Source organism: Ictalurus furcatus, chromosome 5, assembly GCF_023375685.1.
Source record: "Ictalurus furcatus strain D&B chromosome 5, Billie_1.0, whole genome shotgun sequence".
NCBI lineage: Eukaryota > Metazoa > Chordata > Actinopteri > Siluriformes > Ictaluridae > Ictalurus > Ictalurus furcatus.
This window is the reverse complement of record NC_071259.1, coordinates 26,925,241-26,946,427: the sequence shown is the minus strand read 5'-3', so window position 1 is coordinate 26,946,427 and position 21,187 is coordinate 26,925,241. Positions and strand designations below refer to the sequence as shown.

Here is a 21,187-nt window from a genome sequence, read left to right as displayed (position 1 = left end):
TTCCCACTTTTTAAGGCTTGCGTACGAGGAGTCATCCTCCACATTACACTACACATCTGATTATGAATTCAAACACAAAGAAGCGGCACAGATGTTCTCAGTCAACCCATGCTTTCATTTATTCTGGTGCATATAAAACATTTTTATTCAATTTAAACTTTTTTTTTTGTTATTATTTTATTTACTTTTTTACAAGTTTAACTTCTACAGTTCTATCCAATAGACTGTCATAAATAAGGAACCCATTAAACAACTACATAGTCTTGTGAAACCTCCAGATAAGTTGGCATTCAAGTCACATAACAAAAAATAGTTATCCCTAAATAACTTCTTTTTTTCTGATGATGTAAAAAGATGGCATGAGACGAAAAAAAAAAAGGAAAAGGAGCCACTGATTCTATCCATTTAGGGCAATTAGGAATCTACAGTATGTGTCAAAATTAGTCTCAAGGATTGGAGTTTATAAAGACGTTCCATCCTTTATCCAAAATGAAAAAGCCTAATGTCCCCATTCAAAGTGTTTTCTTTTTTCATATTGCATGTTACACAGATGTCAGTAAAAAACTGTATTTGTAATAATCTAGCATGAATTTTTGTTTCAAATTAATTATTAACACCGACTGAAAATCCAGTCAGTTTAAATGGAAAAAAACAAAAACAATTTACACAGAGCTAGAGCTTTTCAATTACGCTTTGGCACACATTCATACAGTCTCCTCCTAAAGTACTGGAACAGCAAGGCCAATTCTGTTCTTTTTGCTATACACTGAAGACATTGGGGTATGAGATGAACCAACATGAAGACCACAGAGCTGTCTATAGGAGAAAAACAAGTCATTTTGAAGCTGAGAAAAGAGGGAAAATCGATCTGAATCATTGCACAAGCATTGGGCATAACCAATACAACAATTTGGAATGTCCTGAAAAAGAAGGAAACCACGGGTGTACTAACAACAAGACAATGAACATGTCCTGTGTGGAAAAACAAGTCAGTGACATCAACAACCTTCACAAGACAGGGGTGAAGGTATCACAATCCACTGTTCAAAGAAGACTATGAGAGCAGAAATATAGAGGTCATACCACAAGATGCAAACCACCCATCAGCAGTAAGAATCCGAAGGCGAGATTGGAATTTGCTGAGAAATACAGAGATGAGCCACAAAAGTTCTGGAACCAAGATTACCCTCTACCAAAGTGATGGAAAGGCCAAAGTGTGGAGAAAGAAAGGATCTGCTCATGATCCAGAACAGTGTCATGGTAGTGTCATGGCTTGGGCTTGCATGGCTGCTTCTAGAATGGGTTCACTAACTAATCTTTATTGATGATATGCATATGCATGATGGTGGCAGCAGAATCAATTCAGAAGTTTACAGGAACATTCTGTCTGCCAATTTACAGATAAATGCATCCAATTTAATTGGGAGGAACTTCATCATGCAGCAAGACAATGAACACACTGCCAACACAACAAAGGACTTCATCGGTGGATAAAAGTGGAAGATTTTAGACTGACCAAGACAATCACCAGACCTTAAACCAGTTGAGCATGCATTTCACTTCCTGAAGAGGAGACAGACAAAACAAACAAAGAAGCTGCAGTAAAAGCCTGGAAAAGCATCACAAAAGCAAAACGCAACAGTTTGGTGATGCGGTTTGCTGGATGCGATTATTGCAAGTAAAGGATATGCGACCAACTATTAAATGTTCTTTACTTTAATTGAAGACGGTCTGTTCCAATACTTTTGCTTACCTAGAAATTGGGTGGTCTGCACCAAAATGTGCCATGTTTTAAGTTATTTAACACATCTAGATGCAAGTACCCAGAAATGAAAGCTGAAATTCTGATCTATTGTCTCGTATTCATCTTGTGTGTCTTCAGTGTACAGCAAAAACAAAAGAATTGGCCTTGCTGTTCTGATACTTTCAGAGGGGACTGCATATATCACATATTTCCATAGTTTAGCACATAATCGTATGTTGACAGCTTATAAAAACACATTAGTCTGATCTGGTTAAAAAAAAAAGAAAAGAAAAAGAAACTAAAAAAAGAAAAAGAAAAAAAAGAAAAACCCAGCATTACAGTGTGCTGCCAAATGATGTACTTTTAGACACCAAACAATCCTCCATACTGGCCTTTTTCATCAACTGACAAAAAGAAATATTCATCTCTTACACTAGAAAATGAGGAAAATAACAATAATAAAATACATTAAGGTCAATTTCCAGCCAGTAGGTTTTTTTTTCTTTCTTTAGTGCAGCAAGAAGATAAGAAACGTAAATAAAAAAGTTTATTAAGGCACAACCCTCTGGCCAAGGGACTGCTGTTTCTCTAAAGAAAGAAAACACAAAAAAATTGGATTTCTTCACTCCTCCACACAAAACAATCTCGTAGGAGATGTTTATAGATGGGTCCTTAATATACTGAATAAAAATAAAACATTCTCTCAATAAGAGTTCTGTAATACAGCAACACCATCACCATTAGGGATGATAGAATCATTTACAACATGGTAAGAACAACTGTATGTACTGTACAGCACAATAAATACATGTAAACGGACAGAAATGAGAAACCACTGAAAGCAAGGAAACTGGCTGAGGATTAAGTGATGGAGAGAAATTCATTTGGCAATGAGACAATGAGAAATATATATATATATATATATAAAAATAATAATGCAAGGACGGGCCATTTCTAAAGGCAGGGTCTTTATACATTTTGTCTTCTTTTTCTTTATTTGAAACATTTGATTACATTAGGTACTGCGTTCTAATAAAAATAATCTCACACGATGCTCGCTCACTCATCACCTTTCTGCTGCTACAGTTGGATTTGATTTCACCATGCTACAAGCGCAGAAGTGAAAATAACGGAAATAAATTAGAAAGAGGCTCATAATGACGAACACAAACTGAACAGGTGTACTGGTGCACGAATACGAGTGCAAGTTTCAGCAGAAAGACACATTAGCGCTGATTGCCCTGTGATCATTCTAAACTAGAATGAGGAGTGAAGAACAAGAAGACGACTTACTGGCCCTCAGCCTTAGGCTCATCTGAAGCAGCTATAAATATTTAAGCAGGCTGCTGTGCAGTTTCACGCTGAATCTCTGGGTTAAAGATGTTTATAACACACACTGAGCAAAACCACTCATGTGACTGCTTCAAAGCTTTGTTGAGTTTGATTTGCACGCCTAGCATCGGTGCTTCTGATCGGACTCGTTCCCTCAGAGTCATCTAAAGCGAAGCTTTAGGAGTTACAGTTAGATGGATTTTACTTGTATATAGTGCGGTCCAAACGTGAAAATGCTTCGATGGAAGAGATAATACTCGAGGACAATCAGACTTTGAAGGAGCTAACATGGTCACTTACATTTAAATAGTGATAGAGAAATGGTGCAAAAACTTGATCATTGAAAGTTTCAAGATATTGGACAGTTCTTTTCTTTGTTTTCAAATTTTAAATAATAAAAAGAAAATCCATTAAAAAAAAAAAGTGGTCTCAGACTTTTGGATCCCACTACATATAGACAGTATGGTTGAATCCCAAATGAATCTCTTTCACTCTTAAAAACTGTACTTTTCCTTGACACTCAGGTGGTATCGTCAAGGGGATATATTTGTACCTTTAAAAGTAATTGAAGGTACATAATTGGACTTTAAGGCCCACTGATGTACCTTTGAAACTTTACTGTGACAGCTATAAGGAATTATGTGGTGTAAGATACATACTGAAGGTACAAAAGACGTCCTCTTGATGGTACCATCCCAGTGACAAGGAAAAGTACTGTTTGGTTGTTGAGGAAAGTTGGATATTGCTTCATACCTTATGCAGTCATTAGTATCAATATGTGCTAATGACTACATGGTAGTCGTAGTATCTACACTCACCATCCACTTTATTAGAAATACCAATACACCTGATGCAATCAGCCAATCAAGTGGCAGCAGAGCAATGCATAAAATTATGCAGATGCTTGCCAAGTGCTTTAGTTAATGTTTGTATCATACAGAGTTTACACAGAACGGTGCAAAAAAACAAAACACTTACTGGATGTTTTCTGTTTTTCACACCATCCTGTGTAAACTCTAGAGACTGTTGTGTGTGTGAAAATCCCAGGAGATTAGCAGTTTCTGAAATACTCAAACCGGCCCATCTGGCACCAACAAACATGCCAACCATGCCACGGTTAAAGTCACGGATCACATTTTGACCCTGTTCTGATGTTTTATGTGAACATTAACTGAAGCGCTTGATCGGTATCTGCAGGATTTTATGCATTGTGCTACATGATACTTGCATAAATAAGCAGGTGTACATAGCAGGTGTTCCTAATAAAATGGTCAGTGAGTGTATATAAAAGAGCCACTTAGGAGTCTATCATTCGACTTGCCATCTCCATTTTGGCCCGTTTATGAATATTTAGTTCAAACTTTACATCACCTTTAGAGATGAAGAAACAGGAAGCTTCTGGTTTAGTCCATTTTTTGGAGAGGCAACAAAATCTTAAGGCTGGTCGAAGCAACATTGAGAAAAAACAAAACAAAACAAGACAATGATTAGTATCAGTTACTAATGTAACTGAAGCCCTGCACCAAACGGAGCACTCTTTCCATTAAATAATAAACAAATATGTTATTTCATAAAGACGTCACATAAGACTAAGAAAAATAACAACAACAGAAAAACCAAAACACTCTTTGGCAGTTGCCGATTGTAAAAATGTTTTCGGTTTGATTTCCTTGTGCCATGAGTCATTTCTATTAGCTTTGTTAACGAGTCTATCTACACTAAGCACTGCAAATAAAGTAGATCTAGACTTTGAGGAAGAAATAACATTCAAATTGTGTAGTGAACGTCTACTAGCTGCATGTGTCTCCATGCAATGAAGCTCCCATCAAACCACAAAAGAAAAAAACAGATGGTCTGATGGGTGTTTTTGGCAAATGAAATGGAAAACTACATGACTTAAAAAATAAAATAAAAATACCACCTTAGTTAAAAACAGAAATATTGACAAATTACAAAAAAAGACAAATGTTTGTTTCAAATGTGTGCGTGGAAAAGACTTTCCTGAGTACAAAAATGGGTAAAACGGCACTAGTCGTGGATAAAAGTTCAAAAATTAAACCAAGGACCATATGGATGATGTCAGTGACTGTGATAAGGAAATTAATATACATTTTTGGATAAAGATGTACAGTACAGACATACACACAAAAAAACATAAAAATATGAAAAACCCTACAGCTTATCCATAAATAAGTGGCTCTCATGTCTAGTATAAAAGAAGTCCGGATGCTATCTCATACTGTGTTACGTATTGGCAGTGTCCTGCTCTTCCTCCTCCTCCTCCTCCTCCTCCTCCTCCTCCTCTCGTTCCACTAAAACACAGGGTTCTGATATCTCCCCCTCTTCCTCTCTCTGCTCTTCTCCTACCTCCTCCCCCTCAGCCACCTGTTCGTCCAGGGGGATCTCGGTACACTCCGAGTCCTGTGTGCAAAGGGTTTTAGAGTCACTGCAGCTGTTCTCATCCTCTTCCTCATCCTCCTCCTCCTCCTCGTCTGGAGGGCTGCCGCTGTCCTTCTCTGTGTCCGATTCTCCGTCCTCCTCTAGCGTGAGCTCAAACTGGAACTTGTCATGGGTGGTGGTGCGGCGTCCGTCTGTGTTTGTGTCTAGAGCGGGGGACGGGCTCTGCGGGATGGTGCTCTGGTACCACTCCCTGTTGTCCTCCAGCGTGTCCAAGATGTCCTGGGCATCGGGGTGTACCAGGTCTGCCCACGTTTCCCACAGTGGGTGCACGATGTAGTCGATGAAGCCCACCTGGTGGAGAATGAAGGCAGTTCAGTGCGATTGTCCTAAAGTCATATTGTCTATTATCTAAAGCCTTAAAAGCAATAGCAAAAAAAAAAAAACCTACCACACACACAACCTTTCAATATGGACTTTGTACAGTTTGGGCTAAATTTGATAAAAGGTGAAGGTATTTACAGGTGATATTTGGGACACCCAAGGGGTGCAATCCTAATGTCAGGAGATCACTAATCTTGATGATGCCACAGCAATCTGCGGCCAAGAGTCCAAAAGAGCAAAACTGGCTGTTCTTTCTAGATCGGCAGAGTGGCTTTAGTCTCTCCACTGTCAATCAAACCATCACTAGCCAATCATGCGTGTCTTTCAGGTATCAACATCAGTTGACAGGGAAGAGCTAGCTAGTGAGTTGGAATTGGCAATGACTAAAAATGACTAGACCAAATATAGCTTGATGCTGACTGCGTCGATGGTGATGCCTTCGCTGCATGTCCAGATAAGTCAGACATTTGACCTTGTTGTGATCTTGACCCTGTTTGGATCAATTTCAAAATCTAATCAGTTCATCTGGTTATAATGATAATTCCATATGCTCAACCACTTGTTCTTGAGAGATCATGCTAATGAGAATCTCAGACAGATGGCCGGACGGTCCAAATGATAATTCCTCCACCACCTAGTGGTAAGACAATGGAGCTTAAAATTCCACAGGTCATCAGTCTCTTACCTGGGATTTCTCAACTGAAGCGTTGTGTTTGTCACACATGGGACTGATCTCCATGCCACGTTCCCTCTCGCGGTCTCCCTGGCTGAAGAACTCCTCCATGATGCGGTCTGTCCACTGGCGGTACAGCTGCAGTGGTTTGGTGGGGTTACTGAGGTCTGCGCAGTGCACCATGTTCTGTAGCACCTGAGACACAAGCAGCCAAAAAACCCCAAAACTCTTCTTTACTGTCCTAAAGTTTCCCAGTGCTGTTGAATTCTCAATGCTATTTGTTCAGTATGCCTTTATTTAACAATTTTTGGAACGAGTTTCCAACAGTCTGAGGTAAAGCTGTAGCTTTTTTGTAGCGTTTTCTGACACAGGAAAGTCTTCAGGACACAGAGCTTTGTGCTTTCTCTGTGACATGACAAGCTGTGTTCTTTTGACAGTCTATAGCTGTTATAATGTGATAAGAACTAACGTGCTTCATGGATGTTCATGGATATTCCATAACATTACATGTAAATATAAATGGACGGTATGAGAGAAATAAATAAATAAATAAAAACGTCAGGATCTGTGTTACTTCAGGATGGCAACAGAAACGCTTCTCTTTATTTCTGGAGTTAAATCACATATCTCGAGAAAAAGTGAAATGATAGAAATATATTTTAGTGTCCAAAAAGACTTAGTACTATAGTATGTTTAAAATAAGAATCTAACCACTTTAACTTCTATAAATAATTCATTATCTACAGTAAAGCTAATTGGAAAGGTCTTGCAGCTATGAGATTGAGAAATCTGGCTTTGCTCATGGATCCTGAGAGTTGAAGGGTTTACTTGTAATCGTAATCCATCACACTCACATCATGTATATAACACTGCCAGTGCTGTTTGGATAACTAACCTGTATCCTGTCTGAATAATTATCCAGCAGCAGAACCCCAGAGCTGGTCACTTTTTTTGTCTCCACCATGGTTTTCAGATCCGCCAGTAAATTCATGTGTTTCGACATGTCTGTGGCCAGAACCTGCACACGACCCAAAACACACTCATTAAAAAGCCATTTAACTGGAATGACAGCACTAATAATGAGACAAAGTGCAGATAAATAGTGTGTAACTCACGATGTCGATGACCATCTTGCGCAGTGACTGTCTCTGTTTCTTGGTGAGGTTCTGGAAGATGTCACAGTTCTCTTCCTGCAGAAGCTTAAAGCCCACAGCCAGGTGATGGTTCTCCAACACAGACGAGTCATTATACATAAGAGCCAGCTCAGAGTCTGAGGAGAAAAGACTCACATAAATGACAGATTTCGTATACATTTATCTTATTATACATGTGTATGTACTGTATATATAACTCTGTTTTGCTGTGTATTTTTGCTGCATTTCTATCCTGATGGGAGTGGTCTCTACCAGGATGACTCCACCCCCATCCAGGCTCGATGAATGACTTACTGAGTATGGAATTTATGTAAATCATACGTTGTACGTTAGGCCATCACACTCACCAGATCTCAACCCAGTTGGACACTTATGGGAGATTGTGGATTGATGTTTTAAGACAGCGTTCTAAACCACCATCATCATAACACCAACTGAGGGATTCGCATTTTGAAGAACGCTATTCATCCTTTCAGAACAAGTCTATGCCAAGGTGTACGGAAGCTTTGTGGTGGCTCATTGACACTTTAATGTTGTTTTTTTTGCCTCTTTTTCACCCATGTGTGTGTGTGCATGTATCTGTCTTTAACTGTTAACACAACAGTGTCCTTCCTTACATAATGAAAGTGCCTACACCGAGTCCACAGTGCTCGGCCCAGAGCTAAGTACCTTGTGTAATGGCATGGCACGTGAGCGTGGCTTTGCCGTCCACAGTCACATGCACCGATAGCTGTTTCACTGACCCGCACAGCTGGCGCACATGAAACAACCTCGACTCTACACTACCTGAGCTTCTATGATAATTCACAAAATCTATTTGTGTCACTTGATGTCCAAAAAAACCCCACAGAACATTTCAAAGAAGTGCAAATTTAGAGTAGTTATTCTAAGAGTGGCAGCTTGGAGTCCATACCAGGTTTATTTTTAGAGGACAGAGGCAAAGACACAAATAGATAATGGGTCATGGTGACAATATCTTGACTGATAAGCCCGTTCTCACTCTGCCAGCTTGATGTGCTGTGCTGCTGGCAGGGGAGAGCACACGACTTACTAGTGTTAATGAGGAACTGGTTGGAGACGCCAGGATGATCGACATCGTGTATCGCGCTGGCAAATATGGCAGCAAGAATCTCTAAATCTGTGAAAACAGCCTATTGAACGAAACAGAGGAGAGAGGAGAAGAAGAAGAAGAAAAAAAAGAGTTCATTTACTCGGCTTAAATAACAAAAAATACAAGGAACACAACACAATCTGGTTTAGAAGTCTAAAAGACAGAAAAGCAATCAGCAGATAATCAGTGCACTAATGTGTAATTACAATGCCTCGTATAATGAAACTATTTAACCAAATACTCAGTGTGTTTACATGCACAGAAATATCTGACACCTGCAACAACAACAACAACAAAAAAAAACACCTTATTTGGCAGTAAATTTGAAAAACTCATTTACACGCACTTAAGTAATCTGATAACGGGAAAAATCACTCGAGGGTTTTCACATGAGCTAGTTAACAGCCTGATTTCTTTAGTAGCCAATTTATTAGCGTAACTGCATTTCCCTGTAGCGTAATTCATTTGTTTTATTTGTATAGTGCTTTTAATAATAGAAATGACAACAAAACAGCTTTACAGAAATCTGGATGTAGATTTATAGCCAAACGATTCCTTCATGTTCTGGGTAACACTTTACAGTGCAAATCAAAATCATTACTGTTCTACAACTGTATACTATAAAGTCATTACAACAGTATTAAGTGTGTTGAAAGGATCTTCAGAATGATATGGTCATATTGTCCTAGGAAAAGAGTCCTAGGATGAGCACAGGGCAGCGTTTATGGTTACAGCAGCAACTATTTTATTGGCTGATTGGAATAATAATGGTAATAAACGCTACACTATTTCATATCATTTTAATCCGTTATGAGTTATATTTCTGGCTGGCTGTTTGAACTGGAGCTGTTTGTCGCTGGCTGATAACGGACTGCACTCGTGCCACTTTGTGTGGAAAGATTTATCTGGGAGTTTTTATAGTTGCAAATGATCCATAACGATATCCTGCGAGAGAGGTCGCTGTTTTCACAGAGACGAGCTGTTTCCTCGAATCATCTGATAAATTTTGTATGCATGCAATTAGGCAGAAAAACACAAGATATCAGTTTAGCAGTATACGTGTGCTAAATAACCCAATTACTGAGCTAAATTCCAGAGAAGATATAGATTTATTCAAATTACATTCGTTCAAATTCTCTTGATTTTAAGAACTTAGTGACTAAATGCTGCTGGACACACAGTGAGTGAATCTCAGCTTCCAAAGCTCTTGATGGAATTAAAGTTTTTCTAAGTTGGTATGTTAAATCAGATGAACTGAAGCAGGGCAGATCCTAAAACTGGAGAGTGATGTGTGGTACCTCGAGAGCAGGGCTGGAGAGCAACACATGAGTGGACTGAGTCACATCGGCAGCGTGGATGTTGTTGTGGTAGGCAACATCGCTATGGTAATGGTCTTCTAACGTCATCAGATACGTTATAAAAGTGTCGAGTGGAATCTTAAACGTCTTTAATAAGTCTCTTTCCTATAAGGTAGCAGATGGGGGAAAAAAAAAATGGCATGAAGACACACGAAAAAATCCAACAGAAACTGGAACAGAAAAAATGATCATCTGCTAATGCCAACTGGGAAAGTCACGCAAACTTAACAAAAAAAAAGGTTCACACCTGGAATATTGTGTGCATCATAACTGTTAAAGGTCTGTTGCAAGAGAACTCTGTGACTTTGAAAACATTAAGGCCCCATTTGTTCACATCTTCAAGCTCCTGAAATGGAAAAAACAAAACAAAACAAAAGTGATGTTTTAAGAAATAACCAGTGAGAGTATCTGCTGTTCTCTTGACGATAATGTACATTTCTTCAAATCCTTGCAGTACACGAGACACCTGGGATTAGCCATCATTTCCCAAACAGATTTAATAGCATAAGAACAAAACAAAACAAACAAAAAAAAGACATTTTTTAAATGAAGCTAGCTGAATTTGTTATTGACATTTTTGTTAAAGAAAAGTGAGCACTTGTTCCAGTCCAAAGTATGATATCATGCTTTCATACAGCCACTGCGTTCAACATTTCTCTGTCCAGTGACACACACATACACACACACCTTGGCCAGTGCTTCCTCAGTGTCCGTCTTTACTCCGAAGCGAGGGATGTTTGAATTGGTCAGGCTGGAACTGTGAGTGAGCTTCTTCACGCCGCTGATCTGGGACATCGGCCGCTTCTTCTTCTCCTTGTCCTTCTGTGACTGTGGAGACGGCATTTCCACTTCATGCTGCTTGTCTGCCAAGGCACGCAAAACACACCCAAACAAGTGTAAAAGTAGAGCAAAAATAATAATAAACTTTCTTTTATAAAGCGCCTTTAAAAGCAGCTTCTCAAAGCGCTGGAGAATGCATTCATGTATTATCATATTCCATGTCAACTTTTGGATATTAAAGGGTCAACTAATCAGATGTGTAATTATGGATTTAATAATCACCACGTTCAGATTTCAATTCCTCGTTTGCCAGTTATGGCACGAAAAGTATAAATATCTACTGATTATTTTCTAGCTAAGACACATAATAAAGCATTTACACCAGCAAAATCAACAATTTACTTTAATGATGAAACGCAGCAATCAGCTGGGTCCTCGATAACTAACGGAATGATTTTTTAAATAAAACGTAATTCTCTATAAAGCAGTAGGAAACTATATGCTATTGTACAGTTTATATTTCTAACAACATTATAGCATTGAAGCTCATCTCTGCTTGCTGTACAATTTAAACTACAGCCATGGCTCATGACATTATGACAAGGTTATGAAACATGTTTATGATTCTTGTTACCACTTACCTAAAAATGTACTGGAGATATACTCAGACACCTGGTTTCCAGAGCGGCTCATTTCAGACAGGTGGGTCAGCTCTCGGTTCAACATCCTCTTGAACTGCAAAGGCACATGTATGCATATACGAGTTAAACATGGGCAGAATACAGAATTTTTCTAAACATTTCCAATAAGCAGAAAACATTGAGATTGCTGCTGAAAAGTCACATGTAAATTGATATAAATAAATCGGACATCTTATAAAATCTCATGTACAGGTATTTGTGCTCCTCGTCCACCCAAAACAAGATAAAGACCAAAACAAAATCCTATATAATCTCGTTGCGTTCTTATTTTCAAAGTCTGTTTGGCATTCGGATGGTCTGGAAACTCAAGGCTGAGTTTCTCAGATGAGCCATAACACATGAAGACAGAATCCGCACTATCTCACACTTTGAAAAACGAGGTCACAGTGACACACTCAGTCACGGGGTAGGAGGCCTCGAAAAACACAGGCAGCAATGCAAGACTACATGGGCAGCAATACAGGAAAACAAGAACCTGACACTATGCAGGACGAAAGACAAAGTCAAATCATTTTTAAGCACAGAGGAATGAGAACCATTACAAAAGATTTACAAGACCGAAAAACTGTGTGGGAAGTGAGACATGGAAATGGCAGCAGCGAGGATTCAGCTAGACACTAGCAAGATAAACAACAACATTTGGCTGTACATTTAGAGTCATTATCTGAGAAACAACAGCAGTTGCGAGAGAAGCAATACAAAGAGGTCATACACTCACAACCCTACATACATCCAGCAAGCTCACTAACTCCATCAATCAATAAATCACATCCATGCATCTCTCTCCTCTCGCTCTCTCTCTGAGTTCATAGCTATCCCTATGTAGTATACGGTCATAAGAAACCCCTGCATGTCTAACGTGCTAATTTATAGAAAAAGACCTTCACCAAAATCTAAATCCCTTCAAGCTCTCAGGGCCTGATACTGGGTCAAGACTCCTCACTAAATTCAACAATCCAATAAACCAGTTCATTTACACAGCCCTGCATCTCTCTATCTTTTTGTTTATGTGTTTATCTGACAATAGGTTTCTAAAATGATGTCTGTTTCTGTGCCATACGAAAGGCTTGTATCTCAGAGGTACTAATTTATAGGAAAAGGGGGAAAAAACCCTTCATTCTTAACCATTTAAACTATCAGGGCCTATTGGTGGGTCAAGTCTCTTCACTAAATTCATCAATCAACGACTCAGAGAGAGAGAGAGCGAGAGAGAGAGAGATGAAAGGACGTATAAATAAGCTATTTATGTGTGTATCTGACCATATGGTTCTGAGAGTATATCTGTTTCTGTGTCATAAGAAAACCGTGTATCTCAGAGGTACTAATTTACAGGATAAGGGGGAAAAATGTATTCTTATCGCTTTAAACTCTCAGGGCCTGACGTTGGATCAAGACTCCTTGCAAAATTCATCAGTGAACCATCCATGTATCTCTCTCTTCTTTGTTTATGTTGAAGCTACAAATTCTGACAATACATCTGTTTGGAAGGAAATCTTCCATCTCTAATGTAGTCATTCGTAGGAAAGGAAAAAATAACCCCCTTCATTAACCCCTTAAACTCTCCGGGTCTTATGATGAATCCAGACTTACATTCCTTAACCTTTCCTATTAGTTTCACTGAATAATGTTGAGTAGTTTTTCAGTAATATTCTTCTGAAGCAGGTCATCTACATCCCCACATTTATAACCACCGGCTCAATAAATTCTTCAATCAGTAAATCAGCTCATTTACACATCCATCCATGCCGCTCTTTCTATCCTTCTCAGTCTGTGTATGTATCTGACCATATGGGTCTGACAGTACATCGGTTTCTCGATGTCAGAAGAAAAGCTTCTATCTCGAATGTGGTAATTTACAGGAACCCTCATTCTAAACATCTTAAACGCTCAGGGTATAACGATGGGTCCAGACTCACATTCCTTACTCTTATAACTAGTGCATACCTTTCCTGAATAATTTTGAGTAGTTAATGAGGTCATACAGCCACATCCCTACATACGTAACAACCAGCTCACTAAATTCTTCCATCAATAAAGCAATCGATTAACACATCTGATGTAATATATATCTTACAAAGGAATGATCAATACATTATTATACACTTTTAAATGGAGATACAATGTTTCTTGTGGAATTTAACCAGGCCATGTGTCAGTAATTGCGGAATCTGGGGGGGGGTCTGCCTTTTATACCCATTATTATTTTTTATACTCTTTTCATACTCATTCTTTATGTCAGTGTGAATACTGAGTTTTCATCTGTACTCTAGTGAATTTTAATTAGTAGCAACACAATGGATTGCTTTGTGCATCAGTGATAACATGAACATGTTTAAGTCACGACCTTACAGATCGAACGTCTGATGGCTAACGAACAAGATTTTACTGTCGTTCATTTCTATTGGTCCATTTGCTAAGAAATGTTCACACCGTGTAAAGGTCAGCTATTGCTTGAAAATGGTGTAAATACAAAGCAGAAATAAAAACAATCATCAGGTTTTCAATGAACAACCCTATATAATCATTGGAAAATAAAAATGGAGGCACCCTTTATTATGAAACAATATGTCAATGACCAGCTTACCTTTATGTATCCCCAAGAAACGGTAAGCAAGTAATTCGCCTCAGGCATTTTGAGAAGCGAGCTTTTCCGTATAGCAGATAAAAATAGCACAGCTATTAGCTGCAGAAATGAAAGTCATAATAATACAAAAATCTGATCAATGCATTATTCCTCATCATACGTCCACAATATGCTAGAACGCCAGCACAGTCCCGACATTTCTCCAAGTGATCCCAAACATCATTGCTCAATGTAACCTTCATTTATCACATATAGAGCTGGACCAGATTCCTAATAAAACGGTCAAACGAGCGAGCCGATAGCATCTTTCTAAGCACACAGCGAACTCAGAGATGCTCATGCCAGAGAGGCAGAAAACCCTCCATCAACAGCTTCCAAATAAGGCTCTGTTCCACACCAACATCATTCAGGTGAGAGCAGCTCAGACTGCAGCCCCCGCTCACCCTCCAAGGATCAGGCTGAGTACATTGCTTCAGCTTATTGGCCAAACTGAGGTCTATGTAAATCTGAGAGGCGGGATCTGTCTCTCCAGCCCTGCCCCCCTTCTCCGGAGCTGTGCAGCTCAAAGTGAGATGCTTGAAGCAATCCCCATGATACCTGCTCATAATCAAACGAATGTAGAGTACTGTATGTGGGGGGACTGTGCAATTGTGTGATGCTGATTTGTGTGTGTGTGTGTGTGTGTGTGTGTGTGTGTGTGTGTGTGTCAGTCAGAGTGAGGTAATCAGCACGACATGACTGAAACGTAGGTAATGTCTCATCCTGGGGTATAAAATATTCAGTGAGAGGAGGAAGATTCACAAGTCTTGCTCATGTGGGGAGTCGGAGAGCATATGTGAAAAGCTATTATACTGCCGTTGTTCAAAGAGACTTGCTCTATTCTGTGATAACATGAAGGCATTAAAGACGGTACTCGTACGCGTTTGTCTTAGTAAAGTCCGAATAAGTTTGAAGCTACAATTAGGAATTTGCAAAAACATTTCTGATGTTCAATTAACAGTTTAGAATACTCCTGTCTAAACACCCATCCTATGTGATTGTGGGTCCATGTAGAGGGCCTTATGCCTGCTTACAAAGTACATAAAAGAGACTTTAAGGCTGTTTACAATGTACAAAATATAATCAAATAAAATATAATAAAATAGAAAAGTTTTTTTTTTAAATTCAGGTTCTACTTTCATACAGTGTATGATCGTACAATGTGTGAAATTATGATTAGTTGCATTGTTCCTTAAACCATATCCTATAAAATCCGCCTTACTTTTTCAACTGAAATCCGAAATCAAGTAATTACATGCTCACAAGACGTAATTGAGCGCCACAACACACAAATCCATGATACAGTGCCAACATGAGTGGTATTTTTTAGCTTTTAGTAATCAAATACTTCAGCTGTTTATGAAGTGAAAATTGCACGAACACCCCCCCGGAAAAAAAACCCCACACACTTTAATAAGATCGCCTGTACGTCTGCTCACTTATCTAATCAGCCAATCATGTGGCAGTAGTACAGTGCATAAAATCATGCAGATACAGGTCAAGGGCTTCAGTTAATGTTCACGTCAAACATCAGAATGGGGAAAAAAAGATGTCTGTGACTTTAACCGTGGTATGGCTGTTGGTGCCAGAAGGGCTGGGTTGAGTATTTCATAAAATGCTAATCTCCTGGTATTTTCACATAACACAACAGTCTTGAGTTTACGCAAAGTGGTGCGAAAAACAAAACATTGAGTGAGCAACAGTTCTGTGTGTGGAAACGCCTTCTTGATAAGAAAGGTCAGAGGAAAATGACCAGATCGGTTTGTGTTGCAAGGAAGAATATAGTAACTCATATAATCACTCTTTATAACCACGATGAGCAGAAAAGCATCTCAGCATGAGATGAGTGAGCCTGTGCCCACGTTAGCCTCAGATTCTCAGCTGGCAGGAGAGTGGAACCTGATGCGGTCTTCTGCTGTTGTAGCTCATCCACCTCAAGGTCTGATGTGTTGTGTGTTCGGAGATGCTTTTCTGCTCACCACGGTTGTAAAGCACGCTTATTTGAGTTACTGTAGACTTCCTGTCAGCTCAGACCGGTCTGGTCATTCTCCTCTGATCTCTCTTATCAACAAGGTGTTTCAGCCTGCAGAACATCTGTACACAGCGGTCTGTTTTTCCACACCATTTTGTCACAGAGATCACGTTTTTTCCTTCATTCTGATGTTTCATGTGATTAACTCTAGCTCTTGGCCTGCATCTGCATGATTGTGTGTGCACGTGTGAGTGTGTAAATTATATATACATATTTTTAAAAAATATAATAATAAGCAATTGAATAATGAATAATGAAATTTGATATGGATGAAAAAATATACAGGTTTTTTCTAGAATTTGGTTCTGGATGATGGAGGGATGTAGTATACAAAAGGGTGGATGTGTTGAGGTACTATAAAAAGTTCTTTTGTTTTTCTAAAAGCCATTCATTCATTGATTTTCGGCAAGCGCTTTGTCCTGGCCAGGGTTGTGGTGGATCCGGAGCTTATCCCGTGAAGGCTGGGCGTGAGGTGGGAATACACCCTGAATCGGATGCCAGTCCATCACAAGCACCATGCACCTACACGTTCATTCACACCTAGGGACAATTTAGATTCACAAATCTACCTACCAGCATGTTATTGGGATGTAGGAGGAAACTGGAAAACCCGGAGGAAACTCATAGAGACAAAGGGAGAACATGTAAAACTCTACACAGACAGTAACCCAAGCTCAGGATCAAACCTGGACCTTTAACCCATTAAACTCCCAGGAACCATAAGCACATAAAGATTTACCTTCCTCGATCTCATAGCTATAGATATTTTTAAAATAAGTTTCACTGCAGTTACAGAACAATATGCTTCAGGATGAATAACTGAATAAGTAGATGTGATTTAATGGATTGTAGGAGAAATTTCGAGTTCTTCTTGGAAGAACAAATTAGTCCTGTCCATATATCCATAATAATGTAAGAATATTATATGTATGATACACTGAAAGCCCATATTTGGAAATAAAACATGACAACTAACCCTCAAATACCATTAGAACACCATGCGTGGGATACGATTATTAATTAAGGCAATGACCATGAATGTAAATCCTGTGATAATCAGCTATGGTCTTTCAGTGGTCCCAGAATAGCTCCTTCCAACAGTGTGGACAACAGAGGAAGAGGCTGAGCCGAAAGGGTGACGTGGGATTGTTTCACACTTCTGCTCCCTCAGAGACGGCGGCAGAACACTGCCTCATTTACAGCTTTCCTGGAGCAGATGAGCCAGTCATAATCGGGCAGTGTGGGCTCATGCGGACACACGCGTGTGTTGTTTCTATTGTCGATATGTCTGCAAGGTGTTAAAACACTCACTCTTAGTGGCGAATGGAAAAAAGAAGAAAAAAACCCAAGACGTGAGCCGATTTTAGCTGTGATTTCTCTGTAAATGATTTTTCCTGTAGACTGGGATCTAAATAGCAACTCTATTTTGAATGTGTGGCATCAATTTAAAAATAAACCCCAGAAAGAACTGAAAGTCCATAGATACAGATTTTATGTAATGATATCAATGAAATATTACTTTCATAACAAAACACTTCCCACTGACAGGGAATGTGTATGGAATCACACACACACACACACACACACATACACTACAGTCAAACCCACAATTATTGACACCCTCCTTGATGAAGGTTTATATATTCCTTAAGAAATATTTAAAACAACAAATTGTCATTCTTTTACATTTGCTCTCAGTCTCCAGAAATTCTGTCACTGCCTTGCCTTTGGTCATTATCTCTTTCCGTGCAGAATAAATATGAGGTTGCACAATGGAGACAAACAAATATCTGATTACATAAAAAATAACACTAAGCTCAATCAGAGCAATATTCTGACGTATGGAACAGTAGACCATTTAAACGAAATTGTAAGTATTATGTTTTATTTCCTGACATTTACATCTAGATGTGCTAAACAACTTAAAACATGTCAATATTGGTGGCAGGCCACCCAATTTTAGGCACATTTACATCAGCAAAAGTATTGTAAAAGACAGTAAATTAAAGTAAAGAACACTTAATATTTGGTTACATATCCCTTGCTTGCAATAACCGCATCAAGCCGGTGACCCACTGACGTCACCAAACTGTTGCATTCTTCTTTTGTGATCCTTTTTCCAGGCTTTTACTGCAGCCTCTTTCAGTTGTTTGTTTGTTTTTGGAGGTTTGTTCCTTCAGTCTCCTTTTCAGGAAGTGAAATGCATGCTCAACGGGGTTAAGGTCTGGTGATTGACTTGGTCAGTCTAAAACCTTCCACTTTTATCCACCGATGAAGTCCTTTGTTGTGTTGGCAGTGTTACGGTTCATTGTCTTGCTGCATGATGAAGTTCCTCCCATTTATATTGGATTGGCAGACAGAATGTTTCTGTAGGCTTCTGAATTCATTCTGCTGCTAGAATAATGAGTTATATCATCAATAAAGATTAGTGAGCACATTCCAGGAGCAGCCATACAAGCCCAAGCCATGACACTACCTCCACCATGCTTGACCAGTGGGCTTGTATAGTTAATCAAGGTTAATCTTGGTTCCAGAACTTTTCTGAGTCATCTCTGTATTTCTTTGCCAATTCCAATCTGGCTTTCTTGTGGTATGGCCTCTATATTTCTGCTCTCCAAGTCTTCTTTGAACGGTGGATTGTGATACCTTCACCCCTGCTCTGTGGAGGTTGTTGGTGATGTCACTGACTGCTGTTCTTGAGTTAATGAATTTAATTCCACTCAAGTCTGCTGTTGATAGCTACAAATGTTTACACCCCACTATGCTACCACATTGGACTCTTATACTTTATTCTTACATTACATTTGTATTTTATGTCATTTATATGAATAAAGCTGAATAAAGCTCGCTCGCTCTCTCTCTCTCTCTCTCTCTCTCTCTCTCTCTCTCTTCAAAGCTCTCACAGTGTTTCTGTCATCGACTGCTGTTGTTTTCCTTGGCTGACCTGTTCGATGTCTTCTTGTTAGTACACCATTGGTCTCTTTCTTTTTCAGGACATTCCTATTTGTTGTATTGGCTATGCTAAATGTTTGTGCAATGGCTCTGGTCAATTTCCTCTCTTTTCTCAGCTTCAAATGGCTTGCTTTTCTCCCATAGACAGCTCTCTGGTTTTCAAGTTGGTGTATCCTTTTTAACAACAAACGCAAACCAAGAGTAGATATTCAGAGCTATTAATTATTTAAACAATCAATCTAACATGGCACACCTGGGGAACGAGAACCACCTGTTAGTCACATGGTCCAATATTTATAATCACTTGAAAATGGGTGAGTTCAAACAAAAGGTGCCATGTTGTACGTTGTTTAACACATCTAGATCTACATATAAGGAAATGAAAGCTAAAATTCTGATGTATACTCTCATATTCATCTTTTGATCTCAAAGTCAAATGTACAATTATATTCCCTCAGTTTATGTTTTGCTGCTGGTGGTGGACAGCGTTGTGTAACACATTGCTCCAAAATCTCCTATAGGTGTTCAACTCCCATAACTGTGCTAATAATCTTTAAGTCAACTGTAAATACAGTTTTTGAGTACCAAAACTTGTGAGGTAATCTCCTAAATATGTAGAAGCTACTAAATAGCTCAGGACAGTTTTTTCCTCAGAAATGCCAGTAGTGTCCACAGCGATGGATAAAAATGAAAGTACTGAAAGGCTGGCATAGTGAAAAGATGGCATGCTGAAATGTGGCATAATTAATAACTTCAGAGTCCCTGGTTCAATCCTAAACTGTAGTTACTTTTTGTGAGGAGTTTCACATGTTCTCCCTGTGTCTCCCTGGGTTCTCCAGTTTCTTCCCACCTCCCAAAAACATGTCAGTAGGTCAGTAAGCTATGCTAAATTGAATGTGTGTCCATGGTGCTGTTCAATGGCCTGACATCCCATCTGGGGTGTATTCCTGCCTCAGGCTTTGAGTTCCTCGGACAAGTTCCGGGTTCTCAACAACCCTGACCGGTATAAAGTTGATACTGAAGAAGAATGACAACTTTTTTTTATAGTACCTCAAAACATCCACTCTGTTGTATCTTACATTTTTCCACTGTCCATTGCTAAGAACCAAATTCCAGAAGTGTATACATACACTTCATCCCTCCATCATTACCAATAAATACTGACACTGATATTGGCACTGTATAGTGGATTTGAGTTGTGCTGCTGCTGCTGGTGGGCTCTAGCAACAAAACAAGCTGACAGACCTTGTGTGTTACCATGGATACGTGATGGAGGGAAAGGAACAGGCAGTCAAAGTGGAAACAAAACGTGAATGCTAGGTGCCCTTACACAAACAGGTGACCATTTCTGTAAAATCCTCAGCTATGTACGTGCAGCATCTGTGGTGTGCTCCAAGAGTTGGGATTCTGAGCGGTGGTGTTGTGGCGCAGCTGACTGGCTGGGGCTGATTAGCATGCCGCATGTGTGCTAAGACCCTGATGGAGAGTGTGAGCATGCTCAGTGCAGCAGACAAGCGATTTTCGCTTCCATCTTTGTAAACACTCAGAGACCAAGCAAGACTTGGGCTTATAGAAACGAGAGCTTCACCATGCGGTGCGGCACGACGCAAACACACACACACACACACACACACACAAACACACACACACTGCAATCAGGCCTTGAACAATCACAATATGCTGTGATGATATGAAGTTACTGACAGGTAATGTTGCTGCTCCAAAAATGTGTCACCAGGGACAGTGCATTAGGAAGGTCACAAACCAGGCGCAGAACTAAACATGAAAGATAACGTGACTGAATGAAGGTTTACACTGAACCTGAGGCCTGTGGGATACTGATGAGTAAAGAGGCGCTTCAGAGTCAGAGACATGAAAACAAACACTGAAAGATTACCTCACGGACCTTACAAGAACCGTTCTATGACACCTGGGCCACTCTGTGG

General features: G+C 39.4%; 1 protein-coding gene across 6 annotated transcripts in view; it reads right to left on the bottom strand.

The window, feature by feature from the left end:
- Positions 1–9: 9 nt before the first annotated feature.
- The window catches only part of pde4d (phosphodiesterase 4D, cAMP-specific), a 115,435-nt gene continuing 94,257 nt past the window's right edge, over positions 10–21,187 (bottom strand). For 4 of the 6 annotated variants that reach the window (XM_053625500.1, XM_053625505.1, XM_053625501.1 and 1 more), the window contains exons 7-15: positions 11,575–11,668; positions 10,841–11,016; positions 10,401–10,499; positions 10,094–10,258; positions 8,736–8,835; positions 7,646–7,800; positions 7,426–7,548; positions 6,543–6,725; positions 10–5,827 (exon numbers count right to left, since the gene is read on the bottom strand). In XM_053625500.1, coding sequence (XP_053481475.1) covers positions 5,321–5,827; positions 6,543–6,725; positions 7,426–7,548; positions 7,646–7,800; positions 8,736–8,835; positions 10,094–10,258; positions 10,401–10,499; positions 10,841–11,016; positions 11,575–11,668 — 1,602 coding nt within the window. In that variant the 3' untranslated portion in view covers positions 10–5,320. Of the gene's footprint in view, positions 5,828–6,542; positions 6,726–7,425; positions 7,549–7,645; positions 7,801–8,735; positions 8,836–10,093; positions 10,259–10,400; positions 10,500–10,840; positions 11,017–11,574; positions 11,669–14,218; positions 15,939–21,187 lie in introns of those variants that run through there. The other 2 variants (XM_053625504.1, XM_053625503.1) reach the window with 2 other exon arrangements.